Genomic DNA, 17,002 nt, shown 5'->3' with positions numbered 1-17,002 from the left:
AAATATTCTCTCCCATGTATAAGTTACCTTTTTACTCTGTTGATTCTGTCCTTTTATGTAGGAAGTTAACTTTGATGTAGTCTTATTTTTTTGTTTTTGTTCTTGGCTAACCCTTGGTATCATATCTGATAAATCATTGCCAAGTCCAGTTCTTGGAACTTCTCCCCACTGAGTTCTTCTAGAAATTTTGTAGTTTTGGGTATTTAGGTCTTTAATTCGTTTCAAATTTATTTTTTTATGTGGTATAAGGGTTTAATTTTATTCTTTTGCATGTGGATATCCAGTTTACCCAGCACCATTTGTTGAAGAGACTGTCATTTCCTATTGTGAGTGGTCTTGCCACCTGGTTGAAGGTTCAGTTCAGTTCAGTCGCTCAATCGTGTCCGCCTCTTTGCGACCCCATGAATCATAGCATGCCAGGCCTCCCTGTCCACCACCAGCTCCGGGAGTTCACTCAAACTCATGTCCATCGAGTCAGTGATGCCATCCAGCCGTCTCATTCTCTGTCATCCCCTTCTCCTCCCGCCCCTAATCCTTCCCAGCATCAGAGTCTTTTCCAGTGAGTCAACTCGTCGCATGAGGTGGCCGAAGTATTGGATTTGATCATTTAATGATGGTTTGTTTCTGAGCTTTTTCTATTCTGTTGCATTGCCTGTATTCCTGTCTTTTTGCCACTTTTGATTGTTTTGTAGTCCCATTTGAAGTGAGGAAGTGTGAGACCTCCAACTTTGTTCTTTTTCAAAATTGTTTTGGTTGTTTGGGATTCCTTGAGATTGCATATGAGTTTTAGGGTCAATTTTTCTATCTCTTCAAAATAGCCATTCTAGTTTTGTTGGGATTTCATTGAATCCATAGCTTGCTTTGGGTTATTGGACATCTTAACCACATTAAGTCTTCAAATCCATGAACATGGGGTTCCCTTGCATTTCCCTGTGTCTTCTTTAATTTCTTTCAGTAATGTTTAAGTTCTTTCAGAGTTTCTCTGGTGATTCAGACAGTAAAGAATCTGCCTGCAGTGTGGAAGACCTGGGTTCAGTCCCTGGGTCGGTAAGATCCCTGGAGAAGGTAATGGCTACCCACTCCAATATTCTTACCTGGAGAATTCCATGGACATAGGAATCTGGTGAGCTGTATAGTCCATGGGGTCCCAAAGAGTTGAACATGACTGAGCGACATGAATTCAAATTCATTCAAATTAGCTGTTTGCTTCCCAGGTGGCACTAGTGGTAAAGAACCCACCTACCAGTTTTAGAGACTCACGTTCAATCCCTGGGTTGGGAAGATTCCCTGGAGGAGGGCATGGCAACCCGTTGCAGTATTCTTGCCTGGAGAAGGCCATGGACAGAGAAACCTGACAGGCTACACTCCATAGAGTTGCAAAGAGTTGGAAACACCTGAAGCAACTTAGCACACACCCAGTGTTTATAGGTTTCACTGTACAAGTGTTTCACTCTCTTGGTAGGGTGTACTAAGTACTTTATTCTTTTTGTTGCTATTATACATGGAATTGTTTTGTGAATTACCTTTTCAGTTTGTTCATCGCTAGCATATAGGAATGCGTCTTGTTTTTGTGTTCTGATTTTGATATCCTGCAACTTCACTAAATTTATTTAGTGCATTGTGTGTGTGTGAGCTTTAGGATTTTCTACCTATAAGATGATGCCATCTGCATTCAGAGGATGTTATTTCTTCCTTTTTATTTTGGGTGCCTTTTACTTCTTGCCCAAATGCTGAATCGATTTTAAGAGAAAATAAATTTTTTTAATGGAATAGGTGATGCAGATTCATGAAGGCAATGATGGGAATTTTGGAATTTACCGTTTGAACACAAAGGGAAACCACTTGGATATTTTAACTAGGAAAGGAGAGTTAAGTATGTTCTTCGGGGAGAGGGGGAGGAAGCATCCTGAGTCCTAGTGGAGATGTGTTAGAAAGACTAGCAGAATGCAACAGAGTGGTCTGAGAGAGTAACAGTTTGGGCTGGGAGAAGTGGGTGAATGGTAGGTGTATAGGTGGAGAAAAATGCATGGGATTAAGTATTTAGGAGTTGGAAGTGACAGGATTGTATGATGGATTGTAGGTTAGGAGAAGAAGGAGGAACAAGGCAGAAGAGGAAAATTTTCATACCACCTTTTAGTTCTCTAGTTTTATAACATGTATTGTGGTATAGATATTTTTGTATGCAGAGTTTGAGATGATTGTGAAACAGCTAGCTGGAGGTGCTGCAAGGGGAATTATGTGCAAATCTGTGTGTGGAGATTGACACTCAGTAAATAGATTTGACTCCACTTTGGGGGGAATCCAGGACCTAGTCCTAAATTATGGTGTATGGTTCATGATCAGTTAATATTTATATAAAGATTTATCACAAATACTCAACTTACATATTGTAATAGTTTAAAAATTAATTATCTTTCATGTTTTTCTTTTTACTGTTATGTAAGTGACATTTTATGGAAAGAAGGCCATTGTTACTTTAATTGAACTGACAATATCACTCATTTACATTGCCATTGTAGGTCATCCAGATCTCTTGATAGGCTTGAATGTAGTAAAAACCTGCTTTTTCCTCCCAAGTACATAAATACACAGAAAATAGATAAAAAGGCTACCCAAGTAAAATTCAGTGTATTTTACAGTTTTCTGGGATGGGGGTCGGAAAGCAGGGTAGGGAGTGAAATTTGATGTGACTAGCTACTCAAGGCAGAGAAGGCAATGGCAAGCCACTCCAGTACTCTTGCCTAGAAAATCCCATGGACGGAGGAGCCTGGTGGGCTGCAGTCCATGGGGTCGCTACGAGTCAGACATGACTGAGCGACTTCACTTTACCTTTTCACTTTCACACATTGGAGAAGGAAATGGCAACCCACTCCAGTGTTCTTGCCTGGAGAATCCCAGGGACAGGGGAGCCTGTTGGGCTGCCATCTATGGGGTCACAGAGTCGGACACGAGTGAAGTGACTTAGCAGCAGCAGCAGCAGCTACTCAAGGATAAAGATAAAGCTTTTTTCAGGAGTCTGATAATCTTTGATGTGCTGTTATAACTTTGTAAAGAAAACATGTCCTGGAGTGGAGAGAAATAGAGAAACATATAGAGGAATGAGGGAAAAGAAAGCAGGTAAAAGGAAAATGGAGAAGGAGGAGGGGTAATGTGGGGAGTGAGTTTCCCTCCCCTAAGGGGAGGTTCTGAATAGAGCGTTAAATGTAATCTACTTTTGATCCATCTGAACCATGAGCTTCAGAATACATAATTACTTTCCTCTGAAAATGACTGCTACTTCACAGCTCTTTTACTTAAAGTGCTATTCTAACAAGTAGTAGGCAAACTAGCTAAAGAAGAATTTTCTTTTTCTCATTGCACCACTGTGTTAAGGTGGAAGTTTGCAAGACTGGTCTGCTTCTGGTCCCGGTTCTATTGTTAACTGGTTTTATGACCCTAGGAAGACATTTGCCTTCTGTGAGCCTCAGTTTACTCATCTGCCAAATGATGGAGCTGGATAAAATGATCTATAAAGCTCCTTCTGCTCTAATATTCCGTATTTCTTTGAAATCTGTTTTACGCTAAGTGTGGCAATGGTTTCCCATTGTTTAAAAACACACACACAAATATGTTTTTGAAATGTATAATAACATATTCTACTCGAGTTAGTACAGAAATTATTTTGTATAATTTGTCATTCTAACTGCATGTTGCTCTTTGAGATTTTAGGGACTGTTTGAAATTCTAATAAGATTATCATTAGTTTCATTTAAAAGTTGCCACCTTTAAATAATTTCTTTGCTATGATCGTCACAGTTTGCTGAGTATGAGTTTTTGTGGGAGTATGTGAAATAATTTCCAGGCTTTTTACCACTAGTGTTTCCTGAAACCTCAGACTGTTTCTTAAAGTCCATAACTTATAGCCAGAATAACTTTTTTTAAAAACTCTTTATTTCCTTAATGTTTTCATTGAAAATCTTTACAGATTTTGTTTTGGCTATATGAGCTAAACTATGAAAAGATATTTTCAGTGTAATTGTGTGATACTGAAAAGAAATGCCCTATGTATGTCAGACATACCGTCAGAGGTACCAGAGGGTTATACAGATAGTGTTATTTATCTGTGTTTAGTCTTCATACTTTTTTTTTTTTTGGTGTAGTATAATGTGTAAAGAATAGAGAGTAGCAGGAATAAGGTCTAGACTTCAAGAAAAGGATGAAATTTGGGATCCTGTATTAACTTGCTTATATGCTCATGGTTTTAATACTGAGGAGCTTTGATCATACTATTTTATAGAAGAATATTTTCATAGTGGAGTATGGTTAGAGCTAAAATTACTAAATGGTAGCAAAGGATATTTACAGAGAGGAAGAACATCTTTTATTTTCCATGTTCTAACCCACAAATTACTTCCTAGATATGTTTTCCAGTCCTTTCATAAGTTGAGAAATCTTGTGTTTTATTTATAGGGCAAATAAAATTTTATCACTTGAAAACCTTCCAAAGGTTGTTGGCTCGCCATCACCAAGTAAATTTTTAAGCACCATTTTCATCCTGGTAAAGAAAACTTAGGGAAAAGTTTAAATTTGTGTTTGTTAAATTTTAAAATCTTCTTCACAGATTAGAAAAAAAAGTTAAATTCTTCCTTGTAGTTGATCAGACAAGCACTCAGAAATTCAAAGTTTGAACAGAATGAGTATTTATTATACATTAGTGGGTCTTAAGCAAAGTGTTGAGGTTTATTGGTTGATACTTTTAAAACCTAGAGAACTTTCAGCAGACTACCCTCCAACCCCTTATTTATCTTTCCATCGATAATTTAAATTTGTCCTAAGACACCTATTAAAGCAAGATGGGGCTTCCCTGATGGCTCAGCAGTATAGAATCCACATGCAGTGCAGGAGCCGCAGGGGGAACTCATGTACACCCGGGGCGGATTCATGTCAATGTATGGCAAAACCAACCAATATAATATTGTAAAATAATTAGCCTCCAATAAAAATTAAAAAAAAAAAGATCAAGTTCCACCCCTGGATCAGGAAGATCCCCTGGAGGAGGAAATGGCAACCTACTCCAGTATTTTTGCCTGAAAAATCTCATGGATAGAGTAGCCTGGCAGGTTATAATCCATGGGGTCACACAGAGTCAGACATGACTGAGCATGCATGCTCAGACTTCACCTTTTAAAATGAAAAATACATCAACAGAATTGAACACAATGTTAGTTGAATTTCATCTTCTAGAATATCCAAACATCCTTTTGTGGTTACCATATAAGAATCCTTCTGCCATTGCAGGAAATGCCAAGAGAGACAGGTTCAATCCCTGGGTTGGTAAGATGCCCTGGAGTAGAAAATGGCAACCCACTTCAGTATTGGCTGGAATATGGACAGAGGAAACTGGCGGGCTATAGTCCATGGAATTGCAAAAAGTCAGGCACAACTGAGGGACTACGCATATACACATATGAGTGTGTGATGCCCTCGCCCTGCGAATTTCTAGAAATGCTAACCCCTGATATTCAAGAATAAAAGCTGTGGGAGAAAGAATTTAACACTGACTCAGAATTCAATGCAAAATTATTTTTATAATCAGGAATTTACCTCATTGTAAATCACTATAAATGGTACTTTATGGGCTAAAGTATTAATGCAACTCTAAAAAATTAACTACATGATCATCATCTGCTTATAAGATCAAATATTTTGTGATAGTCTGAGAATAATAGAAAATTGCAACAACAAAGAAGTTTAGTTTCTCTGCTTTAAACAAATAGTCCTTGTAAGTATTTGTATTGCAAATGAACGATTTACCAAATGTTAATAATCTATTATGTCTTGTTTTTTAAAGTGAATGAATTTTTAGCTTTTGAGGGTCCCATCTTGTTGGATATGAGAATTAAACATCTAATCAAAACAAATCAGTTAAGTCAAGCAACTGCTCTAGCAAAGCTGTGTTCTGACCATCCAGAGATTGGTACAAAAGGTAGTTTTAAGCAAACTTACCTTGTCTGTCTTTGTACATCATCACCAAATGAAAAGTTAATCGAAGAGGTGAGTATGTTTTCTTTTGTTAGTAATTATTTTTTAAAGTAAAACTAATAATTTTTAATTATATTAGAATGTCTTTGACTTCCTTTTCTCTTAAATAGTGAAGAGCCATTGTTATCAGTGTTAAGTTTTTGATATGCTCTTAGATAGTGATTATAAGTAGCTTTCAGGATTATATGTAAACATTTCACCTGGCTTCTACTTGAAATAAATTGGCTCTTTTTTATTGGAAAGATGGTGGTAGTTTAATTTAGCTAGCATTTTATATTAGTGTTTGGGCTTTAATTTCAGTTTTACCTGACTTTGCAATACTGGAAGATTTTATTTTAACTAAGTAACTTTAAAAAATTTATATGTCTTCCCCCTAAGAATACTCTCTCTCCCCACCTCTGTATACGTATTTATCTCCATATCTATCTATATACATTTTTATTTGCATAGTTTAAATTTGCATATTCAGTTTTTCTTTGTAAGACAAGTGTTTTTTTTTCACTTCTAGTTGGTGTAAAGCATAGTATTCATGTATTTATGTATTTTATACTGCAGATTTCTAAAAGTAGAATCATAATCCAACTGGAATTTTACATCTTAGAGGACTCATAATTCCAAAATGAAGTTGAAGACAGGGTAGGAGAATTGAAAGCTGTTGATCAAAAAAGCAGAATATGTATATAAAGAGAATAGATAAAGAAAACTATAATACATTGGACAGTGATGTGTATATATGTCTTATATCTCTAATATAAGTATCCTTTGATTCCAGAGCAGTAGCGAATGGAGAACAAAGGGACTGTGGGACAGATTTTAGGATATGCAAAGGGAGAAGGTGAAATAGAGAGAGGACAATTAACAGAGGGTGCATGATCCCCTGAGTAGATGGAGACTGTAATCAGAATTACAGTAATCTGTAATTACAGTAATTACTGTAATCTGAATCTGTATCCATCCAGAGGGAAGATAACCTCTAGCAGAAAGCTAAATGCCCACATGAGGTTAAAGGTTGGAATTATCATGGTGATTGTGTGATTTTTCTTGAGAATAGAAAATAAAGAGGAAGATGATAGCCTTGGACCAAGATGAGAAGCCTGTTGTGTATGTTTTGGATAATGAGGATCCTGGGAAGAGTGATGTCATGCAGTTTCTAGACCGGATGAAGTAGAGCCAAGGGCTCTGGCTTAGGAGATGTCATTAATTTGGATATTAGCTAGTTTTCTCTTTAGTGTTTATCTTTTATCTCAGGTAATGGCTTTTTCATCGCTGTATAATAGGAACTAAATAGAGGATTGAAATTTTTTTATTAGTCAAGAATAATTTTGTAGACAAGTTCATTGGCAAATGTATAGTTTCTTGAGATACAGCCTTTGAAATGTGTGTGACATTTTTTAGTCCTTAAATAGTTATTATGATATTGCATCCTATGTATTTTTCAGCTTCATTTAAGTTTTCATCATCAGTTCAGTCCCAGCCCTTAAGTCTGTCCATCTGCTCATCCTTCCTTCAGCAGATTTTTAAGTAAATGAAAGGTGTCATCTAAACACCAAGGGAGTTGTAAGTGAATAAAGCATGGGTCCTTAGAAGCATACCTTCTAGCAGAAAACTGTCTAAAGATAGGGTGGGTACATTATCTTTTAAAGTCCTGTTTGAAGTTGAAGACTATGAATTTGTTATCTCAGGAAAGTCTCTGTTTCTAGCTATCCTGAATAGTCAAAAAAAAATCTTGCAGTACTGAACCTAAATTCCCTCTTGGTTTAATTATCCTGAGTTAGGTAACAACAGCCCACCCCGCTGTGGGAGATCCTCAGGAAAATTCTCTCTGAGGACCCTGGGTATCTCTGATGTCATATGAAGTTGTTTTTTCCTTCTCATTTTAAGCAGGTGGAATTAAGATACTTCATGTTCTTTAAGCAGAGTACACAGAATCAGTTTCCCCACCCAGAAGCAAAACTAGATCACATACTGTAGAACAGAACAGGATATGTGTAAGTCTTAACAACATTCCCTGTTAGAAATCCCTTTTCATTTAGAGATTGTTTGATTATTCATTAATTTTTCTGTTACAAACATATTGAAGCTGACTCTTCATTGTTCCAAGTGAAGTAAATTCTGTCATTACTTCTGCCCCAAGGAAAGGAATCACTTTGGAGCAATTGCCCAAACATTGCCCCCTTCGGAAGAGGACCCGCTTCAAACATTTCCTTTACCTGTCTGGTTCTTGTATACATTTGAGGTTTTTACCCGTTCCTTAGAGTAGGTGGGAATAGATATTGGAAAGAGTCAACCATGACCTGGACCTATAGTCTTTGTCCAAATGAGCCAGTAAGCAAGGAATTGACTATTTCTCAGGACCCTTCCACTGCGATAGAAATAACAGCTAGCCCTGGTGGATGGCCGAGGAATGAGGCTGAGAGAGACCAGTGTTTATCTGGCGTCTCTTTAAGGACTGGGCTTTGGCCTGGGTTCTTGGTGTCAGTATAAAAATGAAGTTAGCAGTGTTTATTTTATATTCAATATTTCTATTGGTTTTGTTGTCAAAATGAACATAAAAGTAAAATCTTCTACTTTGTTTCTCTCTGTTATTTCCCATTTGACCCAAGTAATCATTAAATGTGAAATTTTTTATTTCTAATATTTTTACATATAAACATACTTTAAACATGCACACATCCTGGCTGCTAGGCACTTGTCCTGCTCTTAGTATGGACATCTTTCCATGTCATTTCTTATAAATCAACCTCATTCCTTCTCATGGCTGCATAATTCCATAGTATAGGTTTGTAATTAATATTTTAGTCAAACTAGAGGACATTTAAATTGTTTCCTGGTACTTGTTGATACATCCTTTCATTCTTCTTGGGGGTATGCTGGTGGGGTAAATTTCTGTAAGTTGAATTGCTGAATCAGAGAACCTACACATCTTAAATAGGGCCATGCTACCATCCCCCCCAAAGAAAAAGATTATATATGAGTTATGCTCCCATAAACAGTATATAAAATTTTTTATTCCCTAACACTATAGATTATTCGTCTTTTAAATCTAGCCTAAGATTTTGCTACTCTGAGAGTTTTTAAAAAAAAACTGTAGCTAATTATTTTAGTGTAACAGGTTTACCATTTAAGGTCTTTTCTGGATGGAGGAAAGCAATTTTATATTGATAAGCAAAAAGCTTCTCCTGAAATGTGTTCAAGCCCATACATTTTAAAAGTGCACTTGGTAAATGTATGTGAAATATGAAGTGTTCTATATTTTTTTAATATCTGGCAGAAAGCCATATTAAAACATAAAAGTCATTATTTGCACTTTTGAAATAAATTTTACACTTTACAAGGGATTTAGCAAAGTATATCTTTAACAAACAGATAATGCTAATTGACTTTAAGTGTTTTATTCATATTTTTAAATTTTCTAGGGTTAAAGTTTTGCTCATTTTTTCAAAACAATACAGAACAAATATCTGTAATATATAAATAGTCCCTATATTGGTAATATATTGATAATCCTTATTTTATGCTGCCTTGGATTATAAAAGATAGTTCTTGCTCATTGATGGCTAAAGTTGACCTATGTTTCACTTGCACAGTTTTAATGCAGCCATTGATTAGGTTTCATTTTCTCTGTAGTGTCCTATTTTTTTTTTAAGTGGGGTATCTATATTAGGGAAATAAAGGCTATTGAATAGTGCATAGTAAAAATTGCTTCCTTAGCATACCAATAAAAAGTGAGGTTTTCTGTATAATTAAATATAGCAGATGTTTCAGTTAGTATGTTGTATATTTGTGGATTTATAGTGACTACCTTTGTTGTTTTTATATTTTACATAGATATATGTTTTATCATCAAAAGTAAGCTAATATAGATAATATCCTTGGAAAGCTAATTTCTTATATATAGTGTACACATTTTGCATTATTTAAGTATTCAATAAGAACACCTTAGGTTTTTTAAAAACATGAAAATTTGATTGAAAATAAATTACACTTTCATGATGTAAGAATTTTTTAAAATTGAACTTGTAAAATCAGCATTGATCAGTGAAGACCCTCAGTGTGCTTATGCAATATGCTTATGTAGAAGTCTAGAAAAAGCACAGACTTTGAAGCTAGATCTGGGTTGAAATCTTGACTCTGCTAATTAAGCATGCAGCTTTGAACAAGTAACTTAATTCTCTGAGCCTTGTCTCTCCAAAGAAATAGTATTAGTTTAAAAAAAATAATAGTAGTAGTATTTACTAGGCAAGCCATTGTGTTGGTTTAGCAATGCTGTTCCTGAAGAAACTGACACAAATAAATGAATAGTAGGGTAGCTGCTATTTGTTATTATTACGGACATCTTATGTATAAAATGTTACTAATACCTATCTAGTAGAAAAATTATGATTAATAATTATATACATGTATAAAATGTCTAACAATACATTTAACTTACTGTAGGTATTTGAAATTACTAATTGTATAAATATATATTGTTCAGCCCTTTTTGTGTTTGTTTACATAGGTTTCCTTATAGATAAAGATCTGTACAAAAGAGGCAGACACAAGAATAATGGAAAAAGTACTGTGCCAGGGAGTTCCAGGATTTGGGTTTTTGTCATAACTCTTATACTAGCTTCATATTTACTTTAAGAAGTGATTGTTGTTAAACGCATAGATTCAGAGTTGGGTCTTAGTGTTTTCTAGCTTGATTTAATGTGTAAAATGGAACTTCTGAATCTGTCCCCTTGCAGTCTTTATCCTTGTTGTCAAAGATCAAACCTCAGGTTTACCCCATTTCCATCCAGACACTTGTTTAATTCTAAACACCTTACATTTTACACACAGACACACACAAACACACACACTTTTCCTGTATTCAAAAATTAATGAGGAGACACAGAGATTAACAGGGAGATGTATAGTTTGCTCTGTGGTACCTGGGTGCTAATGGTTTGTATTGATCTTCAATTCTTTTTGCCATTTGACAGAAATACCATGTTAATTCTGTGGAACACCAGTGATTTGTGATTGTATGCTCTTTGTCACATCTTTATCTTAAAGCAAATACTTATAGAGATCATAGGTAAATTCTGATTGTTTTATCGTAGTAAATCATTATAGTAGAGATAATAAATTTTAATTTTTAAAAAATAAGCAATAGATGTAAGTGCATAATTAAATGAAGCAAGTTGCCTTCATCTAGGTTATACTTATGCATGCATGACTTGACAAGCTTTGAGATGGAATGAATATATATGAAAAGAAAAATAATGGAGATTTATAGAAAACTGAGGTGAGCTTCATTTAAAAGTGGTATAGCTACATAAAATGTTTCATGTTTTATTTTATTCCCTCTGATGAGTAGGCACTTTGTTTTTTAGTCTATATCCAGTAAATGTTTCTGTCTTTTTGTTCATTCTAATGCTTTTTAAATTACTGGATAAAGGGGAAAAAATACAAGTAGCTGCTTTTCTTTTTCAATATTATAGACCTGATTTAATGGGTAGAGGTTGCTTATAATTAGCATTAGTTATTTACATATAAATGAATAGTTGTAAAGGTCTTGAAAATCATTGGTTCTCTGACTTGAAGAAAGATTATTTCTTTAAACAGTAGCCCAGTCATGACAAATTGTGGATTGATAATGTGTGAGTTAATGAGGTTTTACCAAAGAAATGATCTGTACATATCTAATAAAAATTGTAAAGTATATTACTATGTATTCTAACATAAAACCGTTTTATGGCATATTTCTGTATCCTCTCTCTGTAGATTTCAGAAGTTGATTGCAAAGATGCCCTAGAAATGATCTGTAACTTAGAATCTGAGGGTGATGAAAAAAGTGCTCTTGTCTTATGTACTGCATTTTTATCACGTCAGCTTCAACAGGGAGATATGTACTGTGCTTGGTGAGTTGATTTTCTTTTGAAAAGAGAAGGTTGTTAAATAAGATTACAGATAGGTTGTGCAGATAGCTTAAGAACATATTTTTAAAAATCTTTTTAGTGTTACCAAGACAAAAAAACTTATTTTCAGATACTTTATGCTGTGTAAACTGATTATCAAGTAGTTCATATTATAATTTTAAAAATTTTTTATGTTAAGAGACCACACAATTCCTTAGTATACCAGTAATGATCATATAATGATCAGTTATAATTAGGAAAATTTTAAATGTTGGAAGCTGAAAGAAGGGCTTATTTTATTTAATGCTACAATAAAAATGTTTTCAGATATGTAAGCCACCTTTAATTTAATGTATGTATTGTTCCTTTGCATATTGTACACTTTTTGCTATTAATGCATAACTAGGTGCTTGCTAGTCATTTATGTGTAGAAATGGTTACCCACTTACAAGGTGTCATTCTATTAATACTTCGCTAAATTCTTCAATACACATTTCTTCATATGGTACATTCCCTAGTATGCAAACCTGTTATATATATCATCCTTTGGGAGGATACAGATAGCAGGGATAATTACTTCAGTTAAATCAAAAAGCTTAAGATCAGCTGTCTTAAGTTAGTGTGAGCTCAAACTGACAATTTATCTGGTCAGTTGACTGTATTATTAGTCTTCAGTGTTGTGCTTGTATTGTGGAAACACAAAAGAAAATTTAGTGTGCAGCTTTCTGAAATTTAAGAATATTTACCTGAACTGTGAGGGTGAGCTCATGGTAGGAAGTGGCAGTACAGGTAATTAAGTTGAGATAGAAAAATCAACTAGAAAGCCTGTAAGTAGTTCAGCTGGGAAGTTATGAAAGTTTCCTGTGGATATGGGGTGAGGTAGAGAAATGTTTGAAGGGCTGATAGATAGGGTCAGTGTTAATGATGCATTAAATTAGAAGGGCAGTGAACCAAAAAGAATGTTAATTATCCTTTTCATGTATTAACTTTCAGGTTTCAGGAGAGATCAAAGTGGGGAAGTCTTAAAAAACTAAAGAGGTGAAAGTGGTCAAGACTAGAGAGACAGATTGTGAAGTCCTCAATATGCAGGTTAAAATCCAGTAGATGAGCAAGTTATTCAAGTGGATGGTGAAAAGGGCAAAGTTTCTAGGACTGGAAACTGAAGAGCTAATTGGAAAGTCCTATATGGAGAATACTTGAAGTAGCAAAGATTGTGTGGAAGTTAACTATGGAGGACAGAGAGAAATAGTATGATAGGTTAAAGGGTGGAAAACTTCTCAGTTCAGGAGGGTTATTTTCTATGAAAAATACAATGTGATTGCATGTGGAATAAATTTCAAAGTTTATTTTTCAAAGTCTTTTATTTTTTTCACTGCAGTAGCACAGAGTAGTTATTTTCTTCTAGGTTCTATGTCATCATTGATTCTTAACATTATCTAATAATAAATTATTAGAAGATAAAAATTAAATGCTTTTTAAAAATCATTTTTCCATTGATGCATTTTATATATACACACGTATTTTGCGTTTCTTATTACTTTTGAAGTTCAGATGGGTGTGTATCTTGTTTAAATGTCAGGTATGTATCTTATTTAAATGTCAGGTGCTTTCCTAGTAAAAGGTAGTGAGTGCTTCTTTGAGATTGAAAAATCTTAATAAAATGATAAATCGTATCTTGATTTTATTTAATAAGTCTCTAAAAATTGAGGGTCTTTTTCTTTTAAACCTCATTCCACATATAGCATTAGAATCTGAAACTAGTCTTAATTTCAAATGTAATTACTAGACAAAGTTCATGATTTTACATTGCACCTCCAACTTACTTTTTTACTTTTTTTTTTTTCTTTTTAGGGAACTCACTCTCTTTTGGAGTAAATTACAGCAGAGAGTAGAACCATCTATTCAAGTGTACCTAGAGAGGTGTCGTCAACTTTCTTTGTTAACCAAGACAGTGTATCACATATTCTTCCTGATTAAAGTTATTAATTCAGAGGTAAGAATGATCAAGGTATCTTAATTTCAGATGTGTAAATTACACATTTAATATGTGGACTTCCAGTGACTTTTATTTCATTTGATGCTTTGAACATTGATTTTCTTATTAGTCCTAAATTTTACTTGATACAGAGAAACTTAAAAATGCAAATGAGAGCCAGGGGCTTGCTCTTAGCCTGGAGACAAGCAATGTATACATATACTCATGTTTTATCATTCCACAGTTTTTCTTCTAGGTGTTAACACTGTTTTGATAATTTGGTTCTATATAAATTTAGAAAGTGTAAAAAGAAATATAGCTTCCTTTGCTTGCTGTCTGGCAGATTACAGTATTTGAAATTCCTTCTACAAAAGACCCAGAAATACTTGATGAAATAAAACATTGTTCTTAGTGCTTAGCAGCTTAATTACAAGAATAGTGAGGAATTCCCTAGGCTCAAAAAGAAGAGGAACCTAAAAACTGGAGTAGAAACTTTGAGCTGAGGCTAGGGTTCTCTTAACCTGCTGGGGATTGGGGTGTGTTAGTACTTGGAGCAGCTAAGGGGTTTGAAGTTTTATATTCACACAGGGATAAGATAAGAGATAGGATCTTGGGCCCTTTTAGGTTGGAGATTTAGAACTTGAGTTCCATGTCCCCCCACCTCCTCTCCACTAACTTGTCAAGTACTATAATTTCATTACAAAGTGAACTGGAAAAATATTACTTGAACACAGATGATGGTCAGGAACCTTGTACATGTCCAACTGGACAATGGGTCAGAGAAGGAAAATGTTTTCCCTAATAAATTGTAACCACAGGTTTGCCCTCACAGATTTAGGGCCCACATTTACCCTACACTATAACCAGGAATCCCCACAGCAAGTGAGTGTCAGGGAAGAAGACCTTTTCCTCTCCATTTCCTTCTTAGTTATGTTGGTTGTTCTAAGAATTAAACAGACATGGGGCAAAGTAACAGGAGAACACCCAGCAAAAGTTTAATAACATATATACATGGGAGAGGCCCAGGAAAACTAAGTAGCTTGCCAAAATGGCCAAAATCCTCACCTTAAATACCGATTTCAGTTAAAGACAAAGAGATCAGGATGTTGGGAGTAGTGGTTTGGGCACTCAGAGCAAAAGGAGGCAGTTCACATGGAAATGGAAAAGCAAGTGCTTGTTGGGTCCTGCAGAGACAACGGGACACAGTGGACTTTGATCTCCAGGCCCTGCAGAGTCTCCTTCACCATACCCAACCCATGTTCTTTGCAGATATATCTGGGAATAGCCCTGTTACAGGAACAGGCCCTTTTTCTAAATTCTTTTAGTCAATAAAGAGGAGTTTTGAGGGGTAACAAGAAAAACCTCCTTAGTCTTCTGTTTCTTAAACATAATCAGCCTAAAATAATCCTCCTGTCAAAGAGACACATTTTGGGGTTGGTGGAGTTTGCTCCCCTACGTAAGTAACATTTAAAAGTAAGGGTGAAGTCCTGGGCTGGTAAATGCCTGGGATCCCTGGCAGAGGCAAATGAAGAACTTCTTTGGATGGACATACCTTCATAGATTAGACAAAATTCTAAAGGGAAGTAATAACAGAGATTGCATATGTGTTTCCATTCATTTACTAACAAAAACAGAATCCAGCTTTTACAAAACTTATTTCTTTTGTTATAGTAATCCTTGTAGGAATGTATTTGGTTTCCACTTTAAAAGTACACAAAAGACAGTTTCCAAAGGTGCTACCACTGCATGGGATGGGATGCCAAACAAGTCTTAGGGATTCTCGAAAGCTAGGATGTAGCATGACATGAAGTATTTGTATGTATAATTTTGTTTTTGAAAGTAGGGACCAACAGACATTCTTACTGTCTTTGATCTTTTAAGACCTATATTTGGTCAGTTAATCTTACATGTATCTTTTGTTTTTTTCCTCCTGAAATAATTTCTCTTCATTTTCAGGAGTAGAGAACAGGAATGAACAGTAAAGGAAAGAACAGTAAAGAACAGGAATGTTTATCTGGTGTACCCCTTTCCCCTTTGTACCTCAGAACTCCAGGAGTTGTTGAGAATTGTTGCCCAGCTACTCACATAATGACTTAAAATAATTATTTCCTACTTAAACTGTAATTGAGATCTGTAAAGGAAATGGAGTAGATAACTTGGTTCATCATTTTATTTATTTTTTCCTAGACCCCTGCAGTCAAAGAGTTGAAAAAATAAAGCCCTACCCTTAAGGATCTCATATTTGCCAAGACACATACCAGTTGCTTTGTAATATGTCTTTCTTTAATAGTGGAATATCAAGACTCCTGAGAGGGAGAGAGCACATGGCTTAGCACCGTCCCTGGTATAGAGTAGGTGCTGAGTGAAGAAAGAAGAGGGCCCTCTAACCCATTTATTTGTTAGACTCCCTGTTAGATTCTCAAGTAGTGTTGGCCAAAGTTCCTAGTAACCAAAAAAGCATGAAAAGTAGTATAAAGAAAAAAACTGTTTTCTCCTCTGTTCGCTACTCACTAAGTGCTTCTGAGCACACGTGTGTGATTTTTTTCTACACTAAGCACTCCTCTGATTCTCCAGACACCAGTTCGGTGTTCTGTAATTTAACTCGGTTCTGACACTGTTCACCTAATTCTATCTCTACTCAACTCTAAGGATAGTTGTCATATAACCAGTTTATGAATTGAATATTACCTCTAAACTTAATCTTCAGTCACACATACACAGAACAATAAAAAACTCACAAGAACAAAAATTTTGACATTGTTTTGTTGGCCTGACGTGTTAAGGTTTCAAATTGATTTACATTAAGATGGCCAGTTCAGTTTCTCAGGCTGTTTCATTCACTCTTCTTTTGGCCCGCAAATCTAAGCTTCCCTTTCAGTAAAGTATTTTGTTTCCTTCTTAAACCTGTGAAAATACAAATCCTTTCAGCTCTTTTGAACTTCTTTTGACTTCCTTGCCCTTTGGTCTGAAGCACACATATTTCATTCCCCTGAATGTGGCCCCATCTTGTGACTGGCTTATTTCTCATTTATCTGTTCTCTTTTAGCCTTTTAAAACCCATTTTTATCTCTTCATATATTTTTTAAATGACTGTTACCTTTGTTACTGCTATATTATCATA

General features: G+C 35.2%; 1 protein-coding gene across 5 annotated transcripts in view; it reads left to right on the top strand.

Annotated features, from left to right (window-relative positions):
- Nucleotides 1–17,002, top strand: part of ZNF292 (zinc finger protein 292) — a 95,175-nt gene that overhangs the window by 67,819 nt on the left and 10,354 nt on the right. For 4 of the 5 annotated variants that reach the window (XM_055433772.2, XM_055433771.2, XM_088840729.1 and 1 more), the window contains 3 exons: nucleotides 5,831–6,033; nucleotides 11,773–11,909; nucleotides 13,758–13,899. In XM_055433772.2, the coding sequence (XP_055289747.2) occupies nucleotides 5,831–6,033; nucleotides 11,773–11,909; nucleotides 13,758–13,899 (482 nt within the window). Of the gene's footprint in view, nucleotides 1–5,830; nucleotides 6,034–11,221; nucleotides 11,294–11,772; nucleotides 11,910–13,757; nucleotides 13,900–17,002 lie in introns of those variants that run through there. The other variant, XM_088840728.1, reaches the window with a different exon arrangement.

The sequence above is a fragment of the Moschus berezovskii genome, chromosome 10, assembly GCF_049115385.1.
Source record: "Moschus berezovskii isolate FMDL1 chromosome 10, NW_MosBer_1.0, whole genome shotgun sequence".
NCBI lineage: Eukaryota > Metazoa > Chordata > Mammalia > Artiodactyla > Moschidae > Moschus > Moschus berezovskii.
Note: the sequence above shows the minus strand (reverse complement) of the source record. Positions and strands in the feature narration are given on the sequence as shown.